The sequence below is a fragment of the Corvus brachyrhynchos genome, unplaced genomic scaffold (genome assembly GCF_000691975.1).
Source record: "Corvus brachyrhynchos isolate BGI_N302 unplaced genomic scaffold, ASM69197v1 scaffold61, whole genome shotgun sequence".
Lineage (NCBI taxonomy): Eukaryota > Metazoa > Chordata > Aves > Passeriformes > Corvidae > Corvus > Corvus brachyrhynchos.
The window spans coordinates 4,921,274-4,943,701 of record NW_008236478.1 but is presented as its reverse complement, the minus strand read 5'-3'; the positions used below and the strand labels follow the sequence as shown (position 1 = coordinate 4,943,701).

The following is a 22,428-nucleotide window of genomic DNA, read 5'->3' as shown; positions in this document are numbered from 1 at the left end:
CACTATTTACACTCTTTACTACGTATTTTGCAGGGTGATTGAACAGCAAGACACGCACATATGTACCCCTTCCATCCCTTGTTTGCAGCAGCAGGGCAGGCACCCACATCACCCTCATTTTCCACTCCTAATCCCTGTGGTGATGCTATTCCCTGACCTCATGAGGCCAAGGAATAAATCCTTACACTAAGCAGTAGCACTATGTTAATAAAAACCCCAGAATGTTTATGATATGAAAATAAACAAACACCTTTCCCTTTATTGGTGGCAATGCACTTTTTCAAATGTGAGATGCCAGGGACTGACTCCTGCTCTTGGGCAGAGCAGTTGGCAGGACCTCTGGAGGCTCTCACCAGCAGCAAAGCTGTGCCCTGGTTCATGCAGGCCTTGTATCTCTGTTAAAGAAATAAAACCAAGACACTTAGAAAAATGCTGTGTGATGGTCTCATTCTCTTTGCTTGAGGAAAAGGACATTGCACTTACCATGGTAGGTCCCATACACTGCTGCAGGCAATTGTGCCAATCCAGTGTAACATGAAAAAAAGGGGAACTGGGATGCTTTAAAAATTCAGGAAAGTTAGGTTTATGGAATATGAATTTTTAATTTTTATCATTATTTTAATTTAAGGACTGTAGTTGGACAATTTTGTTACCCTGTTCTGTATAGTACAAACCAAAAACAGTGTTATGAAAGGAATTGAAATCATAAACTTTCCACCTTGCAGAGTTTAAACATCTTCCAGAACCTAAATAAGCGCCAGTATGAAACTGTTCTACACTTATTTGAAGTTGCAATAATAGCAACTGACTTGGCTTTGTATTTCAAGTAAGTATTAAATTCTGTATAACTTCCTACTGAAAAAAATCGATGCTATAGATTGTATAACTGTAGTTTTTAGTCGTTTATATGCAGCATACAAAGATGTTTATATGCAGAGAACAGAGCTCTATTTAACATGTTGAGTCTAATTCTTGCAAAAACCAAGACATTATTTATTTGATTATAAGCTTTCAAATTAGAGAATGCATGAATGTATATAATACTTAGTATACATTTAGTAGGTCATTTCAATATACTTTTAGTTACAGCAAGTACTATATTCCAGAAGTGTGCATTCAGTAGCCTAATCATGACATTGTGTGCCATGCTGAAAACTAAAAAAACCCGGCAGACATCCACTGATCCCAGTGCTAAATACGCCAAAGGCTCCAAATATCAATTCTGTTCCTAAGTTAGTGAATTAATGTGCTTTAATAATGGGTATCTTCCTTAAAGATACGTGGAGACTTTTGTTTTATGACTGGGGCAACTTAAAGTCAGAAGACAGGTAAAAATTCAGGAAGTTGTTCAACAGCAGTTATTAAGATTTAGAGAACAGTAATCCCATTATTTCATTAATTCTGAGCACAAACTAGAAGATTTATGAAACAACAGTAAGACATGCTTATATTTCTGAAATTTCTTTTCAGTCAGGTCTTAGTAATTCTTAGGATTTCTGATGGGAGGGAGTAGCAGAGCATTTATTAGTATTTGCTTCACTTTTCCCAATTCAGGGAAGTTGTTACAGGAAGTAACAAACACGTAATGCTAAAAAATAAGAATGCCACCCCAAAGAGTTTAATCTGAAGATGTAGGAAATAGGTTATTTCTTTGTCAGGAACTCTGACGTATTACTTCACATGTCAATGGTATAGAGCAAAAGCTAAATGTCTAGATTACCTGAAAAGTTTGCATTCAACTGCAGGTAAGTGTTACTTTGATACCACTGTGACTAGGATGGCTCTTGGGAAAAGCACAAATATCATAAACATGGTTTTTGGAAATCACATTCAGTAATATATGCTTTATTGGCTTGTTTTAACAGGAAAAGAACTATGTTTCAAAAGATTGTGGATGCAATTGAAAAAATGGAAACAGAAGAGCAGGCAATTAAGTATATATCTATTGACCCAACGAAAAAAGAAGTCATCATGTAAGTGGCTAATATTTTACTCCCTATTCAATCAATTATCAAGGACTAGATTTTAAATTAATTTGGGCATCCAAACATGCAAATTTGGACAAAGTGTTACTGTCCAATGACGAGCATAATGATAATTTTAATTTAGAAATGGATGCCTACAATCTTCCTAACGTGCAAAATGTTAATCCGTTTGGCATCATAGGTATTTAAATTCCTTAAAATCTAGACCTTTTATTTTTTTATAATCATCCTAGCACAGGATAGTTAGGGTTGGAAGATCCTCTGGAGATCATCCTGTCCAACCCCTCTCCCAAGGCAGGGTGACCTAGAGCAAGTTACACAGGAACTGGTCCAGGTGGTATTTAAATGTCTCCAGAGACCTCACAACATCCCTGGGTAGCCTATTCCAGCGCTCTGCTACCCTCAATGGATGTTTGTTCTTCGTCATGTTGAGGTCGAACTTCTTGTGGTTTAGTTTATTGTCATTGCTCCTCACCCTGTTGTTGGGCACCACTGAAAAGAGTCTGGTACCATCCTCTTGACCCCCGAAACTATACTCCTGTTTTGGTTTTTGTTTTCAAAGGGCTATGATGATGACTGGATGTGACCTGTCTGCAATAACCAAGCCCTGGGAAGTGCAGAGTAAGGTAGGTACTTTTGATACAGACAATACTGCATTTACTCTCTGTTTTACTGTCCATTTGGTGCATGACCAATTAAAAAAAAAATTAACTTATTAACACTTGATACATGTTTAAGTACCTGATACTTCCAAAAAAAACCCTCTACCTTTCTGTCACTGTGAGTGTAGGTGGTCCATGATGTCTCGACCACTCTACAGTTGTCAACCCTTCTCTACTTGTCCTTCCACTAAGGAAGGTAATTCTAATGCTAATTCTGGCAGCTGTTCTAGCTACCCTTAAATATCACTCAGTTCTTTGCTAGACAACTCTTGCTACTATTTTTAAGGCACAGATTTAACAACAGTATGGTTTGAATTGTGTCTGTTCTGTAGATCTTGGTGCCACTGCAAAGTAGCTTAAACACATTCTGTAATACAGTGTGGTACATAAGTACTTCAAGTACTCCAGAATGTATTGACCATCCTGCTTTTTTTTACTTAGCCTTACAGGAATATGTTTTAACACAGCATAATCAAAATACAACTGCGAATACTTGTTTTTCCAAGTTATACACATTACAGGTATTACAGACTGTTACGTTGCTAATATTGCCTTGTTCCTGTTGGCAATAATCTGTTATTTACTGCATCAAAATATTGTTAGTGATAATTTACTAGGAAAAGCCTTAAGTACAGCAGACAGTGTCTGTAGGTTTTTTCATGTTTTTTGGAAAGCCTTGTTTAATTTATTTAAATTTACTACTTTCTGCTGACAATTCCACTGAATTATGCCTATTCAGGTTGCCCTCATGGTTGCAAATGAATTCTGGGAGCAAGGTGACCTAGAACGAACTGTGCTACAGCAACAACCTATTGTAAGTACCAAATAATGTAACAGTGTTAAGCAATATTAACTGTTATTAAAACATTGAATAAATAATGAACCATGATGCTTATGAGATCACTATACCAAAAAACATGATATCTACGTGTTCTAAATCACTGCTCTTCTGTTCTAGCCTATGATGGACAGAAACAAAGGAGATGAACTACCTAAGCTCCAAGTTGGTTTCATAGATTTTGTGTGCACATTCGTGTACAAGGTAAGATTAACTGGTTTTGTTTTCCTGCTCCGGCAGTTCTGATGGCACAATTAATGATAAGATATTGCAGTAAAAAATTCTAGACAGCTGCAGTACTCATGGTCTTGGGATGAACAACTATCACAACCACCATAATTTTTCAGTATTTTGTTACATCAAAGAATTGTTCCCATAGAGCAAGTTCAAGAGATGTGAAGCAGATTCATAAAAGAGGAAGATCCCAGCTAAACTTCAGGTTGCTGAGGTTTTGTTACTGCCTTGAAAGACTGAGTTACAGAGTCCAATTTGATTGTTCCCAGTCCCACTTAATATAAGCAAGCAACATGGATGGTTAGAGAAAGCAATTAATAGCACAGCAAAGGGAATAGGAAATATGTAGTATTTGGGGCATGTAGATATGCTGCTTCTTCTGTAAGGCACTGACATGTCAACATTCTTAATCCCTGTCTAGTTTTATATTATCCAAAAATGTCAGGCAAAAATGTGACACGATTCTTTAACATCTTCAGAAATATCCTCATCTGCTTGGAATATATTACAGGATAACTGACTTTTTAATTGTATCCTGATACTGATAATCATATGATAAAATATCATGTATTATAGTTGTATTATATGAGTCAGGCTATCATATGTAGGATTAGGGAAGATATTAAAATGTGCAGCATATATTTCCAATATTTTCCTAACAGACTATGTGCACAATAGGGCATTATTATCCCAACATGGTATTTCCAACAATATGCCTTGGAATTAGATGCAATAGAAAAATAAAATGTTTTCCCAGCAGTATTTCCACAATTTCAGACTTAACAATTCATCAGTGCTTACAAATTTCTAATTTACTAATTTCAATTGCTTGTACAGGAATTCTCGAGGTTTCACAAGGAAATTACACCAATGTTTGATGGTCTTCAAAACAACAGGGTTGAATGGAAAACACGAGCTGATGAATACGAAGAGAAGATGAAAGCTATTGAGGAACAAAAGAAAAAGGAAGAAGAAGCAGCTGCCCAAAAAGGTTAAGTAACTTCTTAAGTTTTCATTTACATATATGTTTAAAGCAGTCAACATATTCTCTCTCTCTCTCAAATTCACACATGCAGCGCACTTGTGCAATATTAAGCTTTATAAGAATGGTATGCAAGTTCTGAATTAGCCAAATGAGCTTTATCTTTACTTGGAAAAGGAGTAAACTTTAAAGACGACACAAATCCAGTACACTAACCTCATTTTCTGAACTGCAGAATTATATAAAATATGACCACCACAAAAGTGAAGGGAATGTAACATTTCTTCTCTGTAAAGAATAAAAATTGAATGTAATTAAACACTTGCTTATCTGAAATACAAGAGATGTATCAAAATTCTGTGTGGCATCAGTCCCAAATGTATTCAGGTGCTTTGTTTTCAGCTGAAAATGAAAAGCATAAGAGAACAGAGAGTATGCATTCAGAATATAAAAAACCAGTGCCGGTCCCCACTTCTCTTCCAAGTTTAAGATAAAGCTTTTGGCTCTAGTTCCCTACCACCAGTTTTTTGGCTGAAATACACTGTCTCATATAACAAATTCAACACTAATCTTCCAAAGACAGACCAAGTCCTAAGACTGAAAGCATGGTTCTGCATAGCATGACCCAGAAGAGAATCTGATTTTATATAAACTGGAAACCTATCACTCAAGTGTAAGAGTGAAATGAGTCAGTTACTTTTATTCTTTGTATTTCATGTGGAGCAGCAGGTCTACGGCTCTGCCAATGAATTGAGATGACTGAAAAGGTTCACAGATTAAAAAAAACACGTGTGATTAAAGCAGTGATATATGGTCAGCTAGTTTGAAGAAGAAAAGTTAGTTTACTCTGTTTCATACATCTTTAAAACAGAAAACAGTACCAAATAATTTATTTGTTAATCAGTACCTCTGAGAAATACGTGAGTATTCTTCACATTTCACACAAAAGACGCTACTAAAGGCCATCCATCAAGTTATTCTCAGTGTGTGAAGTGGAACTAGTTATTGGCTCCTACAAAATTGATACTAGGTTAAAATAAAAATAAATGTTTAAAAAAAATAAAAAAAGTTGTTGCAAAGCAGTTTAAAAAGTACTGTAACAACATGATTTAATCAAAGCAGGTTTTTGAAAGAGTTTAATAAAATGAGTCAAATATTTTGGCCTGCTCACACTGTGATATTACTTACACGCATTTTCACAGGAATTCCACCCTCCTAGTTGCTCCCAAATTTACTTTCAATGGCACTTTATTTTTCTGAAATAATGTAATTTTATTTAAGATTCATTTATTGCTGAGAACTAGCTGGTTGCCAGTATGAAAAAAGTACTTTTTCCTTACACTGGAACATGACCATCTGAACTTTACAGAAATACCAGCCAAACAAACTAAACCAAAACCTGGGACCTCCTCATTCAACTTCAAACCTCCTTATACATTTGCCTTCTCAGCCAAGAATGTTACCAAAAAAAGTTACCAAAGTCAGATCCAATGCTCCTAAGCACAGGCTTCTTAAATAGAAATTAAATCATCAATTTAGGAAGAGTCAGGTATTTCTACTCTCACTTGGAAGTTAGGACCATCTTACATCATTGGTATTTTGGAATCACTTAAGTCATTGACTTAAGATACATTTTCCTTATAGGAAAATAGGAAACCTTACACAGGCAAGCATGGACAGACTGATTTGCAGGAGCTAAGGATATGGCCTTTGTGTATCATAACTGGCAACACAAAACAAAAGGGAATTATTCTGCATCTTTTTAAACACACACTGGAATGAGGCCATGGACATTTGTGAAGAACAGATCTGACACTGTCAAATCAAGGCCATGTAAATACATAGGTTTGTTAAGCCAGTTCATACAAACAAAGATTTGATACCTGCTGACCCATGGTGGTTTCTCTAGAATAGCCACTGACCTGGCTATTTGTCGGGGTCCTTCCCCCTGCCATGTAGCCCTGGGAGAGGGGCCCTGAGGGGGGTTTCCCTGGCCCTGGTCAGCCTCATTCCCCACTGGTTGGTTTGTGCTCCCCTGTGTGGGCAAGGACCCTCGGTCCGGGGATTATGAGAGCTCCTCAGCAGAGCTCCGGCCGTGCGCCGGGAGAAATAAACATCTCTCTGAAACACCTACCAAGAATCTGTCCATATATATTTTTTTTCCACGGCCTCCTGGTTTGATACATTGTGTTACAGAATCCCTGCTGTAACAGCTATTCTTAGCCATTCAGTAGACACAAAAGAAACATGTTTGCTGAACCACTACAGTGGAAAGTTCAGAACTGAAGTAAAGCAAAGTACAGTATTAAACTGAGAAAATCAAATACATAGTTAGTAACATAGTGTTGATTATATCCACAAATTACAGAGGGTAGGACACTGATTATGTGACATGTTTCAATGCAGGTGGAAAGGGTCGAAAATGACCTATAACATGGTGATCCACAGCTTTCAAATGTAAGTTTTAATTCTAATATTGGTATCTTACCTTAAGTGAATCTGGAAACGCAATTTATTACATTGAAAGAACTTAACCATGACCAATGAACATCTGTGGAATCATTTGAGAGAGAGTAACAGAATCAGTAGTTATAAATAAAAACATGAAAAGTGTCTCTCTCTCTTAATTGGTAATTACAAAGGGATTCATGCAGGGCTGGAAAAAGGTTTATGCAATTAGGTCAGATTAGTTTTTGTATCATCTGCTTCAAAAATAGATTCACAGATTATATTGCTTCAGGAATTTCTTTCTTTTGCATGGCTTGCATACCTCTGTTTTGTATGTGTGGGACAGAATCATATATTTAAATACTGAAACTTTCCAGTAAGAGTGGTTCAGTGTGTGTTTGGTCCCTTGAGAAATGCTGGTATCAACTCCTACACTATGTACACATAGGTATATATAACATGTCATTGTTTCTTATTCCAATATCCCAGACAAGCAGTGAAATTTCAGAAGACCAAACACACACAATATGCATAAAATAAAAGCAGCACATCTATAGCAAGGAATTAGAGCAGCTAAAATTAACAGAAAGTACTCATTTTACTTTCCTTCCTTGTTTTTTAACAGAAGGTGCTGCTGGAGGTGGTGGAGAGGAAGGAAAATCCAAAACATGTGTAGTTTTGTAATTCTTTGTCTCAGACACTGTTCCTGCTACAAGAAAAGACATCTAGAAAGAACTTCAATGAGCCCCAGTGGATTTCTGCTTTGCATAGAATAGTATAGATCAATCTCTTAATCCTCTTAAACACTTGCCATTTGTTGGAAATAATTTTTAATGGATTAAAAAAATGGTTACAATTAAAAACTGGAAAAAACAATGGTGCAAAATGAGTTAACTGTGTGCTCTAGGTATTTTTTCATGTCACTCAATTTATATACAGTATTTTTATTAAAATATGTAACTTCTACACACTGTCCAGAAAAAAATAAATAATTTTGACAGATCTTATATGAAATTACTGAATGAAATCTAGTATGTACAACTCAAACTAAAAATTGCGATATTCGTAACTTGGATATTTAGATTTATATATTATGTGTATTTCCTTAATCTGTAATTCTGTCATTTTCCTTCATCCTCAATATTATATAAAGTTCTGGAGTAAAACATCTCTTTCACTTTAGGAATGCACAACACAATTCCCTCACTCTTGTCTATAAAAAGCAGGCCCATGGTACACTGTATTTTTTCCAAAATTACCAATGATAAATCTGTACATTGTAGCCATCGCAGCCTTTTGATCATATGCAAATGGCTCTCCCACAGTTCCTAAACTGACCAGCTTTTATTGTAAAACTCTAAAATAGCAGATCACAAGCATCATACTTTACACACGAGTAAGAGTTTACTCAGATACCTACACCAGTGTATCTACAGCAGGATCCGCATTCAAGGGCATTTTAAAAGGCTCATGTACTCCCAACACATCTCTTGCAAAATGCAATAAATTAAAGTATTTGAAAACCAATTAACTGACACCAACTTAATCTTCTGAGGGAGAGGAAAGCGGAAGTAAAGCACATCAATAGTCCCATTATCTGTCTTTCTACAACCAAGAAGACAGACTGCACACAAATTAGCTCTTCATGAACATTGATCTCCCTCCCTAAACCTTTGGAATGAGTCCACTCCATACCTTCCACTCGGGCAGCCAGCTCCTCCCGCGGATGGAGGAAGGCAAATGGCCAGTATGTTAGGCACAGATCTGAGTATTCACTGGAACCAGTTTCAAGTCTAATGAGATGGATGTCAAATGCAACTCCCGCAATAGAGAAATCCAACATGCAAATTCAATCCTGCCACTTTCCCTCCCCCTTAAACAAAGCAGACTCACACTTTTTTCCTCTGGAGGACCTTCCGCATCCACACGGAAGGGAGAATGAGAAATTTGCTCTACATAAACCTTTCTAAGAATGGTCTTAGCATGAATGAACAGGTATTGTGTACATTTATCACTCAAAATTAGAGGAATCCACAAAAAAACTCCAAACACAACATTCTGACTTATAAATGTGTCAAATATTTTATGCAAAGTTATGACATAAAACTGGTTATCATGTTACTGTCTGTATTAAAAGCTGCTACTAAAGAAAACTATTTCAAGGTTGTTTTACAATGTAATTTTATTCAAACTGTATTAAATTATGTATTTAATATGTATAGTCTAACTTTTTATAACTGTATTTTAAAGACCCGAAGAGAAGCTAGTTACTCAGAACACATACTTAATATACGATACTTGAAGCAACAAATATAGCAACGCAGTCAACAAAAGCCCCTTTGGGCAAGTTGCACACGTTTAAGCAGATTGCTGCAGATTGGATTTGACTCTCAGCCAAGCTTGCAAGATGACAGAGAATTAACTTTTAAATCCACCTTCTTACCTAAAGAAGCCTTCATGCAAGGATACGTTTATTTCTTACTCAAGGACGCCCTAAATATGTCCTTGAACGGTCATCTGTTATGTAAGTACAAACTGTTTAAAATGTAATTATGTTAAGTAATACTTGTAAATAGAGTTCTCAACATTCATATAAGTGCATGTAAGATGTTCATAAGTACGCTAAAACCATCTTTGCTGTTACATTGTCCACATCAAATACTTACTAGAAATACTTTCTATAAATATATCTACAGTGAGAAGTACTTATCAAAAATACATTTTATACAACATTAACTTTCCTCAGATTAACATGAAAACTTAATTTAAAAAGTCTGACCTTTGTATCCAAAGTAATTTTCACCAGGCAGAAAAAATATAGGCATGCTACCTATTAATGTGCAGACTGTTTCTTTGGAAACATGACTGAATGAATGTTTAAAGATGTGTGGCAACTTGAAGAACAAAATGAATCCAGAAAGTTTCTCAAGCAATATACATGCTTTATTTGTATATTTAGGATTACACATGAAAGAAGGATTAACATTCAATCAACGGAAAGGAGAAGCCACAGATAACATTAAAGTCACGTGCATCTCTAGTAGAAAGCCACACATTATTTTTTACATCGAATATTTCACCAACCAACCAAGTTTGTTGAAGTGGAATTTCAAGACACATCGCATTACAACTAAAATTTAAAAGAAAGTCACAATAAACTGAACTTTTTAAAGGAGTAGGAGAGACATTTCAGATATGGTTTACTTAATTCAAGTAGAACACGTATTTGACAAAATCTGAACTTCTCCAATAGAATCTGAAAATACTTACAGCGACTAATACCCAAGTATTGAAGTCAACATGACCAATAAATTTAAGGCTATTTATTCCTCTTTAATAAATTTAAAGGATAAATATATTAAAGTGTATGGCTTTAAACTACTCACAGAATCTTACAAAATGTTCCTTTACAAAAATGTGGCAATAACTGAAGTTTGAGATAAAATAAAAGCAGTGAACTTCCATGCTGTAATGTCAAGAAACTATATTCTTGTTTAAGTTTGGGTGCCATATATCTTTTGCACAGAACTTAAAAAGTTACTTCTCTTGTTTCAAGAGTATGCAGCCTACTACAAGAAACAGGAAGTTTTCAGATTTGAAGCCTTGTACAAAGACAATCTACCCAAATGGTCCATAAGAGTGACTGTAGGAAAGGTATGCAGGCAGAGCGCAGTCTCTGGAAGATTATGACTGGATTTCCAGACTTCCATCTTGACAACTCATGAAGAAAATCAGCCTACATCAACTGCAAGTTTTAGAGAAATAAGTCTTGAAAATACTCATCAAACTCCTCTTCCCTGTAACAAGAATAAAATATAAAAGTCAGACAGTTCTGCTTTGGATTTGTACCTAGGAGATAATCTTTGTATGAAAAAGCTTTAGCAAACTTCTGATTAGAATTGCAGAAGATATAGATAATTTTGACTTACTCCCTACTTTCCAATACCCTTCACCTTTCCCTGTGTGAGCTGACTCTTGGGACCTGCTGCTAAGATAATTAATGGTATAGTAGGGGGTAAGGCAGCAGTGGTATGATAGTGGCTTAACAAAGGTTTTCCTCAAGAGCTGCGTATGTCTCCTCTTTAAAAACACAATTTTAAGTTCACTACACAGAAAGAGATTTGACATAACCTTTTATGTCTGAATAATTGAAACATTTGGGACATCTCTGCCTTTGCAGTTCTCAATGGACACCATACGTTTCAGAAGCTGCACGTCCACTATTTCAAACTAACCGTGATTTTTCATCTGCCTCTCGTAGAGGACCTTTCCAAAAGTCAGCTTCTGAAGGACCATCTTCTGCATTGCTGTTATCAGAATCTGTTGAAAAATTTAAAATGCTTATGAAATAAATTTTAAATTATTTTATCTTTTTTTAATTAGATGGTATATTGCTAGAAGCAATGTTTAATAGCAACCATGAGAATAAACAGAACACTTAACTTTGCATAAAGTGAAAATGAAAATGTTTTGCAATGTTAATCAATGTAGCATCAAAAAGATTCTTAGGTATCACGAACTAATGTTTTGGTTAAACAGTAACAACAATCATCAAAACACTGATCTTGACACAACAGCAACATAGAATTTTTTTTCTTAAAATTAAATAACCACAAACTCAAAATTACAATTCATTTTCCATTTATGATAGTAATCAATTACCTTACTGAAATGATAGTTCTTATCAATGGTGACTTATCAGTGAAAGTGTAAGAAAATATGGATTGCTGCGTAACTCTTTCAAATTAGTACACGGGGTGACAACTCATATCAGAAACCACCCCCTCTCAATCTTCCAGTAAGTTTCCTGATAAAACAAAGACTTTGTGCATGGTCCAAGTCATTAGAAAACTGCTTCAGGTCTTCCTGTATCTAACTGGGAAAGCCTAGGGGGTGAGAACATTCTTAAAAAAGTAGAGTAGAGTAGAGAAATCAGTGAAAACAGTCAATCACTTCTAGACAGTCTGCAGCAAGAACTGGCATGACCAGGACATGGGGCCTGTTTCACCAAAAAAGAAACTGGAGACTGCAATCACTGAGATACAGAAACAACCAATGTCCAAGGAGTCACTGAATGCATCCACCTGCAACAAGTAGGTCTCTGAGGTACTACAGGTGGTAGCTGGAAAAGACATTAATTAAAGCCTAGGATTTATTTAATTTTTTTTTTTTTGAGCAGAGTACACATCAGTATAATTCCCTGAAGGAAAATGTAGCAGTTTTTGTATCAGAAAAGTACTATCTTTACACAGTATAGACTACACAGCATGAAATTATTAACAATGTACCTATTTTTACACCCTCTACTCTTTTTTAGAACAGCCTGACCTCTCATTCTTTTGATTATTTCCATTCTGTTATCTGCCCACATTTTTATTTTTTGATTAAACTATTTCCTTCTTGAATTTTTTTCCCTACACTTGTTCTCCAATATATGTAAGTAATTCATTCAAACCTTCCTATTTCTGTTTCAGACAGCATTCTTATCTTATAAAATATTAAAACAGCTAATAAAACGAAGATCAATGACAACTGCCTATGAAATTATACACCTTATTACAAAAACATAAAGGATATTCTTAACCTTTATCAGAATTACCTGAATCATCTGAAGAAACCTGATCTGTAAAGAAAAATAGAAAAAAAAACCAGTCAGCTTCTCTTGGTTTTATCCGTTATCTTAAATTGTATACAAAGATATTTTTATCACAATATATTACTCTAAACACGTGCACACACCACATTCAAAGAGAGCAAGCAAACACTGAAATAAAAGGATTTTTTTTGCATGAGTGCACAGGTCATCAGTTTGAGCCTAATTATGTCAACCCAAGATCTGTGGTGTAAAAAGGTTATCTAACATTTTCAAAATGCTTTCAACCCAAAAGCCTCATGGAATGAAATACTTCACAACCCTTTCTAGCATGCAAAATCCAATGCTTGGACAAACTTCCCTTGCAGTGCATACTTTTCAAAAGGCTGTCCTTCTCTGTTAAAGATAAGAAATTTATCTTTTTTCTGCATCTAGGAAATTTTACCTAGGAAATTTACGTTTCTGACTACCTGTGTTACAGTCCAGGAAGTTACATAACTGTATGTATAACTAAATGTATTTATCTATATTTATACATAATTATATGTCTACATCTATGCAGCTATAGCAAAACTAAGGTTCAACTGACCTGAGTATTTTAATAATTGAAGTTTTAAAGTTTCAATTTACCTTTATGGGTCTTTTTCTTGGACTTCTTTTTTGCTGAACGAGATAATTTTGTCTTCTTACTTTTTGGCTCTTCAGAGCTCTGTACAGCTGTGCCTCTTTTCTTGCGTGTTTTGACTTCTTTCCTCCTTTAAAAGAGATGAATGTACACCTTCTCTATTATATGTACTTCTAATGCAACAGTAAATCTGAAGTATTTAATTCAGTCAAACAGTTGTCATTTTTTCAGACATATACCAGTAGTTAAACTGAAAAAAAATGATTCAGTTAAAAAGAAAAGTGCTATAGAAACACAAGATAAGAAAAATAATCAATCACCAGGCTGAAGTTAAGCAAATGAAACTTCTGTGGTGGTAGGGATGGAATTCTTCCAGTCTGAGGGGTTCTGTGCTGTCATTACCACAGTATCTTAACCCTTAACAGTGGCTTTATAAGAACCCCAGAATATTTATGCTATTTCAGGATAAATGAAGTTCATAATCATCTCACTGAAGTTTTGCCCCAAGGTGCTGTTCATCATAATTGCAACTTATCAATAATTCAGTCCCCATTATTTTCAAAATATTTCATTACCGGTGATGGAAGTTTAGTTTGCGGGAACATTCTGGACATAGTCCTGAAATAGAGAAAAAGAGAATGCTGCAGCCAAGAATTTGATAAACATAATTAACAAAACTACAAAACTAGACCTAGATCTTTCAATATCAGTAGCTTTTCCTTCAAAACACTAGTTACAATGTAATTGCAGCCAGGATTGAAAAAATACATGATGAAAGTCTTCAGTACAATCCCAGACTTTATACTAAATGTGAAGGAAGATCACAAGTTTAGCACTGGCAACTCTTCATTAAAGAAGTATCAGTGCTTATCATGTACAGGCATCCCATTTATGGATCCTTGTGGACAGATCAAATTGTCCTGCAATTATACTGAAGACCCGTAAGTCTCTTAGAGCTTTGTCAGAGACCAAGTGTTCCCACATGGATTGTCCTGTGCACAAAAGGAAAAAAACCCCCACTATTCACTCATTTTACACAAAGTAACTGTATAAACTGTGCTGAGTTTAAAATCTGATGAACATATCATAATGTACACAATACTGAATTAGAGAATCCCAGTCGAGATGTAAGAATTGAAAAGAAAATTATTTAAAGAGTGAACTTTTGTAAGAAAACACAAATATTTGAAATAAAATCAATAGAGCTAAAAGTATGCAAGAAGTTGTCTGGTCCAAAGCCCTAAGGACTTCTAAGCCAAGAAACTGAACGAGCAATGACTGCCGAAATTCTCCTTGCAATGCATTATTGTCCATTAAAACTAGAAATGCTTCTATATGAAACAGCTTACAGCCAATTATTCTAATTTTATGACATGCCAATTATACAGAATCAAGTGCTCAACCTGTAACAACATAGTCATATATAATGATAACAGCTGTTCTCCCTAAATCAAGAGCATCATACGACCATCTATGATTAACAAAATGATCTCCTATTCAGCATTTGCCATGAATTCATATTATTATCATTGGGTCTCACTCAATAGCATTCAAAGTACAAGATACTTGTCTTCTCTCAAGTGTACAAATCCTTGAAGGGCTGACTTACTCAATTTCACAAGTGCATTCCTCTTTTCGCCATGTTCAACATAACCAAAATTCACCTCCCAGCTCTTCAGGCCTTCTTCCTCATCACAGTGTTTATTTCCACAGGAAAACTGACCTGTAAAGAGTCAAAACCAGCAAACCGTGGTTCAATGATTAACATTAATAGATTTGGGGTTGTTATTTCCGGTTCTGCTCAGTTTTTGCTTTTTGTTCTCCGTTTCTTTCAAATAAAAAAACCCCACAAATCTAAAAATAACATCTAGATTAAGGAAACAATAACAGGGAACAACAAAGCAATCAATCATACTTGTCCAATATTGCCTATTTGCAAAGAAAAAAACATAACTGTGTTTTGAAATGTATGGATGAAGGTGTGTACATTATGAAATAATGAGCCTAATAGTGAACTCAGAAAAAATGAGTGTCACTAGGATACATCCTATATACCCTAAATTACTTACTTAGCAGAGGATGGATCAGAAGTTGTGATTCAGACATGTATCTTTAACGACATCAAACCATTCAAAGTATCATGTTCATACAATATGAAGATGCCTACATGTTTTTACATAACTAGTGTACCTGATACAATTTGTATTCTAGTAACTATCCATAAATACCTTCGTTTTAAGAAAAGGAAATCCAACTTTGTCAGAAATGCTACATCAGCTTGAAAATCTTCCTTTGGTTCATTATGTGAAAAGCAACACTGATTTTAAAACAAATTTGCACATAATCAATTTTGTTTACACCACTGAAGTCCCAATATCGGAGTAATAAAGATACATGTATTCCCTTTGCAGAAGACTGATTTGTATGCAGAGCAGGCAGAAAGGATGTGTATTAATAGGCTCACAAGCAGGACTGTTGGTGAACGATTAACCTCAGAAGATTCTGCCTAAGCGGCTAACTAATGGATTGGCAGTGTCCTCAGATACTTCAGTTCTGTAATGAAACACCACTTGGAATGCAAACATTTGAAGTAAAAAAACCCCCAAAACTCTCATTAAAAAGCAGGTTTCAAATTAATACACATTAAGGTATTAATACACATGTAAGGTATGCCTATCAGTACCCTGTGTCACAGCAATCTGCTATATGACCTTTCAAAACACTTATGGCAAAGAGTGGAAAGAAAAGAAGCCAATTAAATAATTTGGCATTCACAATTAGTAATACAAGTGACACCTCTTCTTTCACTTATCCTAGCTCTTCTTCTTCATGACCAGGCAAAGACAGCCATCAAATGCAAAGCCATCAAACGTGAGTACTCCATTCCTGCGTCCCCTTGTTACCACCCCCAAACGTTAGCACAGCGCGCCGGCAGCGGTACTCATCGCCACTATACAGACACAGCTCCATCAGCACATACAATAAGTACATACAATGCTAATGCTAATTATCAGACAGGTAGGAATCGATGTGTTATTACATTTCATTAAAGCAATTTATATGGCTGATTTATATTTTAAAATAGCATAAAAGACCCACAGCTTTTTTTAAAGGTTTGGAACCACACTCTGAGAGTGCGTCCGACACCCCCGAGAGGGCTGGGTTCTCGCACCCCCCAGTGGTGAAAGAGAGGATTTATCCACTCTTCTACTCCAATTGCTCACTTTTCATTAGGATTCCATTAAAAAGCTTGAAATATGTAATTCTGCACTTTCTCCCACATTTTAAAATATGGAATACCACATTTTACAAAGCTATAAATTTTTTTCCTCACGAAGACATAAAAATAATTTACTTCTCGTTTACTTTAATTATCTTGTTAAAGTATTCAATAAAGCATGTAATTGTATCAAATGTAACTATCCATTAATATAATCTGTAGTGCTGAATGCAACACATGACTACAACTACCTTTAGAGGCTTAATCTTTACAGTTTAAAAAACCCCACCATTAATGTTCACACTTTCTGCTGTGAAATACTTAATTTTTTAAAGATCATAAATGCATTTCTAACTTTTTGAAATATATTACAATAGAGGTGTTTACAGAACACAGCTGTTTATTAAACTGTAACCGAGTGATATTGATCAACAGTACAACTCCATGCAATTTCCTGGCATGTGACTTCTGAAAACCACATGTATATGGGGATCCACCCCCAGGAACAGCAATACCTCATTCACCTCCTTTTCTTGCTTTTTCAGCAAGTTGAAGAAGCCCAAGCACCTCAGCCATGGAACAAGGACCACTGTGCAAAGTCCCAGTAACACACTGGTAAGACTTCACACCCAGAATTAAGCTACTGATTTAGAGACAGGATTGGGAGACATGATAACCATTCCTACTGAAGCTTTCAAAACCAATTTAGCCTAAAATAGGTACCACACAAGAAACTTTAATTTAAAAGTTAACGTTTTCCACAACAGCACTGTAGAAACTGTTAATCAATAAATTATTTCCTGAGGAGGACTACTGAGAGATTTCAATTACAGGTATCAAAGGCTAATGAGGTAGCAAAACTACTGGAGAAAAAGCATCTAAAAAGCCCATCCATTAAATTCTACATCTACACCAAATGCATTATGGTGGTGTTCATTACAAAACTGACCTTGTGAAAATAAACTATATGCTCCTTTAATTTTAATATGTGCAGATGAGTGTGCAGTCTAAACCTATGTGGCATAAAACAGCAAAGCTGGAAGACAAGTCAATTTATTGTACATTATAAACTTACCTGATAAACTCACCTGGACTGATAAACTTACCAGTACTGTCAAATATTATCACACAAAATTATTTCAAAAAGCAAGAGAAGCATCAGGAAGAAATGTAATATAAAATGAAAGACAGCATTACCTTTTCCTGAAATTACTTCTTTCTCATGTCGCCATCTAAATCCAAACTGTTAAGAACCAAAATTGAGTTGTGAATAGTCAACATATTAAGCAATGTAAAGAGTAATTTCAGTTGATTGATGTCCTGCACATGGTTCATGCATTTAATTCTGGTCAAGAAAATTTAATTTTTTCTCTTTTAATTAAAAATGTCTCTTTGCCTCTGCTCACCAGAGTGGTATTTTATTTATAAAAATACTTGGAATATTTTTATTTTTACAGAAAGTCCTCCATGCTGAAAAACAATTACAGAAGCAAACATATTAACATTTCCAAGTGGAAGACAAGTTGGCCTAGAAATCTGGAAATAAAACCAAAAGAATAGAATTTATTTTATTTATTGACCAGGTGTCAAACAGATTTCATTTCTTAGCAAATAGGAGACACTTCCAATCTGTTAAGCTACAAAATATTTCTCTAGGAAAATAAGACAACAAAGGGAACTTTTCCAATCCAGTGCATACCAAATAAAACTTAAATGCAGAACACCCTCCTGTGCTGCACTGCAAAGCTGACATTAGAACTGAACTATCTGACAATACAGTCATTTATCAGCCTCAAAGTTTGCAGACAAGATGCACTGAAGGTTTAAAGAGAACCTTGACCTAGAAAATTCTTCTCTAGGGAAAATGTAAGGAATAACAGACCCATCACAAGCAAGAGCTGTCAGAACACTCTTCCACTGTCTCTTAGTAGTGTCACACCAGAGGTTCACACTGGCATTTCTGATTAAAGGAAACACCAGTGAAGACCAAGCCAGACTGGTGGTAGGTGAAGTGGCCACAGAACAAGGAGGATGAGTAGGTCTCCAGCTCTGGATGTGAGAGCACCTGTGAATCTCTAGGGATGAGAGCAGGGGAGTCCCAGCCGTGTGTGTGTGTGTGTGTGTGCATGTGTGTGCCTGCACAGCCATGTGTGTGAGTGAGTAAAACAGTCTGGACCAGCAACTGGAATGTGGCTGTGGCCTTTCGGGTTTGTTTGTCTTGGGGCTTTTTACTGTCTTCTCCTGAGCTTCAGTCTTTGAGAAGGTGGTTCTGCTTATTTTTCGGATTCTCAAAATAGACTCTCCCATGAAACTGCCCCTTACCATTTATCCAGTCCTTCACAAAACAATGGTTTACTTCAGAACTAAAGAGATCTGAGCTGCAATCTCTATGCAGAGATCTTTAGAAAAATTACCTGACTAGAAGATTGTGGCTAGGAGCGGAACATTTACAGCTGTGAAAAGACAGATGAGCACATACGTGCAAGTCTCAATCTGTGCAATATATATATTTAAAACATCACAGAAAACTGACCTCCAACTTCGCTTTGACAGCAACTAGCACACTATAGAATCACAGAGTCAAAGAACAGCCCAGGTTGGAAGGCACCTCAACAGACTACCAGGTTCAACCTTCCATGGGGAAGGGAGCCCAGATGAGATTATCTATCACCCTGGGCAACTGCATCTGAAAAACCTCCAGCAATGGGGATTCCACTGTGCCACTGGGGAGGTTGTTCCAGCAACCAAATGTTCTCACTATAAAAAATTTCTTTCTTATATCAAGATGAAGCATCAACATGTAAAGCATCAACAACTATCATGCAAAAGGCTGACTAGCTGAGAAGCTTATTATCTACCCTGCACCTCTCATAGCACCAGCACTGCAAAACAGAAGGCAGGGGGGCTAAAGATATCCAACTTCCAGTTTCTGGAAATTCAGAAAAAAATTAAGGCAGGAAAAATCTGAAAGCACAGACTGTATTCCATCAGTACGAACGGGATGAGCAGCTTATTTAAGACTTTGAAGAAAAAAGCCTGCTTTGAAATCCTTCTGTACCAAACATAGGCATGGATAAATCAGTCATTGAGAAAAATCTCATTTTTTTTCTGTTTTTCTAAGAATATCTAAAAAAGGACTTTCATATGATCAGAACGTATTTGAGGAAAGAAAGCATAAATATTTTACAAATTGCATGACACAGCAGTTATGCTGACATGGCCATTCCAAAAATATAGGTAATAACTTAGGAGCATAAATGGGAACTGAGAGTGACCTCAAAGTTAGGACAGACACACTTGAAGTCTGACAGGGAAATACTGTTCACACAACACAACACAAAAAGAAAAAAAAAAAAAGAATCTGGGGCAAAACAGTTTCCCACAAAAGACAGCAAACATATGGAAACTTGGCACAGTAGTGAGAGAAACAAAATCTGTAAGCATGATCGAGGGAAATCAGCTGGGGGGATATGAAATAGCTACAGAAGAATAAAATCAAATTTACTCAAAAAAAGGAGGGAAGGCATCTTCAGCATTTTAGTTTTTGTTAATTTTAATTAAATTTTTGCATTTTACTGTCCCAATTGTCTTTAGATGACTGCCATATTTTCTTCCTAATAGAGCTAAGCCCAGTCCTTGCAAATATTTACCAGTGAATGTAATTTTCAATACCATAAATAGTCTAAAAGAACCATATAGGCTGGGTTACTATGTGCTAAGAACACCAAGATGCATCTGAGTTCAGCACCAGTCTTTGGAAAATCACAATAGAAGATTAGTGTGTATTCTTTCACTAAGAAGTTAGTCAGCCAAAAACTCAGAAAAAAAAAAGGCTGTTCCGTTTAAGAAGAAAACCTGGTGCTGGAATTGGGCTGTTTCTCTTAAGAAATTCTATTTATTTACAAGGCACATACAAATCCTGCTTCCACAAACAGAAAAGAACAACTAGCAAAAGATGCTGTTTTAGAATAGACTTTTCCAAAATTGTTTCTGCCAGCATTCAAGTACAAAACTCTTTTAGACTTTTTTTTAACAGTAACATTCCATGGGTTTTTAAGCCTCATCTACTGCGCCTCTCCGAGCAACCTCTCTAGCCTTCTTTCTTTAACCCCTTTGCACTTTCTGCCTTTCACACACAATGTACCTCTTCATAAAACATCATCTGACAGAAATGTTCCTATTCCCACAGAAGCACATTTTTGAGGCAGTAACAATGCTTGGATTCAAACTGCTGCTGCTTATTAAGTGACTCGACAAATTCTCACAACTCCCTTTCTATGGGAGGGGTACTAACATTCTGGTTTTACAACATATCCACAATCATAAGGCAATTTTTAAAAAGGGTATACTTCAAAACCCAAGATTATTTACACTAATGAAAGATACCTTATTCTCTTTGTATCTGCTGAGATCTGCTATACAGTATTCTTTGTACAATTTATCATAATACTTCTTTGCAAGCCTCTTCTCCCTAAAACAAAAAAGTATTATTTTTTATTAAATGCAGAAGACAACACATTTCACTTTATATTGTAATGACATTAGCAAGACAAAGACAAGTTGTTTCATCAAAAGAACATAAGTTGTAGACCTAGAAATACAACAGATACACGCTCATTAAATTAAGGAGTAATTCCCATAAAACTGGAAAAATAAAATAAATCCACAGTACATACTAAACAGTATTTTTTCAAACTCTGCTTTCTTCAGAGTTTTTGAACAGTCGTTTGGATCTCAGAGAATCACTATTATTTATTAGTTCTTTCTGTCATCAATTCATGTTGGCATTTGAGCAATACAACAATATGAAAGATCTAATGGTCTTTCATTTTCTAATGCATCAAAGATCGAAGAATGATCACTAAGTATGCACAGTAATTCTTAATTAGTAGGGGAAATAACAAATTTAGTACAAGTGATCTAAAAATAACATATCCTATAATAGTTTCAGGTACCAATTCATGTCTGCTTCATCTTCTTCATTCCACAGGAATCTATGGTTTTCTCTAATAACATCAAGATCCGTCTTGTCATTTGCTCTATAAAAGGACACACCTTTTTTAAGTACAATATAACATTAAAATGAAAATCCATCAAATAATCATTTGGTAAGCATCAATATTTTACAGTTCTGATCTCTACCTCACAGCATAAAGGAATACATAGCTATGAAATAAAACTATCAAAAATGTATTCCCTGGCATACCTGTTCACAAATAAAAAAACTCATGGTGGAAAACAGCCACTGAAATTGTGGATGACTTGACCCTGTCTGAAAACACTTTTTATACTCTTTGTTGAAGACAGTGATGTTAAAAGGCAGTTATAGATAGCTCTAAAGAAGTTATCATTATTCTGGACAATGGATGGCAATTCTGCACATTTCAGAGGTATTTCAGACTGTTATTTTGAAGGTACTGACAGATATTTCTCAATGTACCCTCCATTAATGATCACCTGTCATCTTTCCTTTTATATAACAAAACAAGAATAATTCAGCTCATGGTAAGCTCTTCTCTAAAAATATGGAAACAAAATGAAACGAGGCAATTTTGTGTTTGGGTATTTCCAATTACTGTAGTGTTGGGGTTTTAGTTTAGTCTTAGGTTTTTTTTCCTGTTAAAGGAATTTTCTCCCATATGCATGTTACTAGGAGACAAATAGCTGTACTTAAGAAAGACAAAAAGGGAAGTGGGGCGGGCCTGGCTACTCTTTTGTCTACACCTGGGTGTGGGGTCAGTTCGCTCGGAGCGTCCGGAGAGAGAAGCTGCAGAGAAAGGAGCTGCTGCTTCTTTCTTTTTGGCCGTTCTTTCTTCCTGCTGGAAACAACGCCGGGACCCC

The 22,428-nt window shown here is 35.7% G+C and overlaps 2 protein-coding genes across 3 annotated transcripts in view; one reads left to right on the top strand and one right to left on the bottom strand.

Moving 5' to 3' along the window:
• PDE6C (phosphodiesterase 6C) overlaps positions 1 to 9,368 on the top strand; it is a 28,459-nt gene extending 19,091 nt beyond the window's left edge. Inside the window, exons 17-23 of the mRNA XM_008643914.2 lie at positions 726 to 826; positions 1,866 to 1,973; positions 2,548 to 2,611; positions 3,387 to 3,461; positions 3,606 to 3,689; positions 4,557 to 4,710; positions 7,775 to 9,368. Of these exons, the coding sequence (XP_008642136.2) occupies positions 726 to 826; positions 1,866 to 1,973; positions 2,548 to 2,611; positions 3,387 to 3,461; positions 3,606 to 3,689; positions 4,557 to 4,710; positions 7,775 to 7,833 (645 nt within the window). The 3' untranslated portion in view covers positions 7,834 to 9,368. The remainder of the gene's footprint in view (positions 1 to 725; positions 827 to 1,865; positions 1,974 to 2,547; positions 2,612 to 3,386; positions 3,462 to 3,605; positions 3,690 to 4,556; positions 4,711 to 7,774) is intronic.
• Positions 9,369 to 10,070: 702 nt separating this feature from the next.
• Positions 10,071 to 22,428, bottom strand: part of LOC103624617 (protein FRA10AC1) — a 20,455-nt gene continuing 8,097 nt past the window's right edge. For both annotated transcript variants that reach the window (XM_017726051.1, XM_017726049.1), the window contains exons 6-14: positions 21,543 to 21,626; positions 20,974 to 21,058; positions 17,785 to 17,830; positions 14,977 to 15,090; positions 13,943 to 13,985; positions 13,373 to 13,497; positions 12,749 to 12,772; positions 11,385 to 11,469; positions 10,071 to 10,946 (exon numbers count right to left, since the gene is read on the bottom strand). In XM_017726051.1, the coding sequence (XP_017581540.1) occupies positions 10,904 to 10,946; positions 11,385 to 11,469; positions 12,749 to 12,772; positions 13,373 to 13,497; positions 13,943 to 13,985; positions 14,977 to 15,090; positions 17,785 to 17,830; positions 20,974 to 21,058; positions 21,543 to 21,626 (649 nt within the window). In that variant the 3' untranslated portion in view covers positions 10,071 to 10,903. The remainder of the gene's footprint in view (positions 10,947 to 11,384; positions 11,470 to 12,748; positions 12,773 to 13,372; positions 13,498 to 13,942; positions 13,986 to 14,976; positions 15,091 to 17,784; positions 17,831 to 20,973; positions 21,059 to 21,542; positions 21,627 to 22,428) is intronic.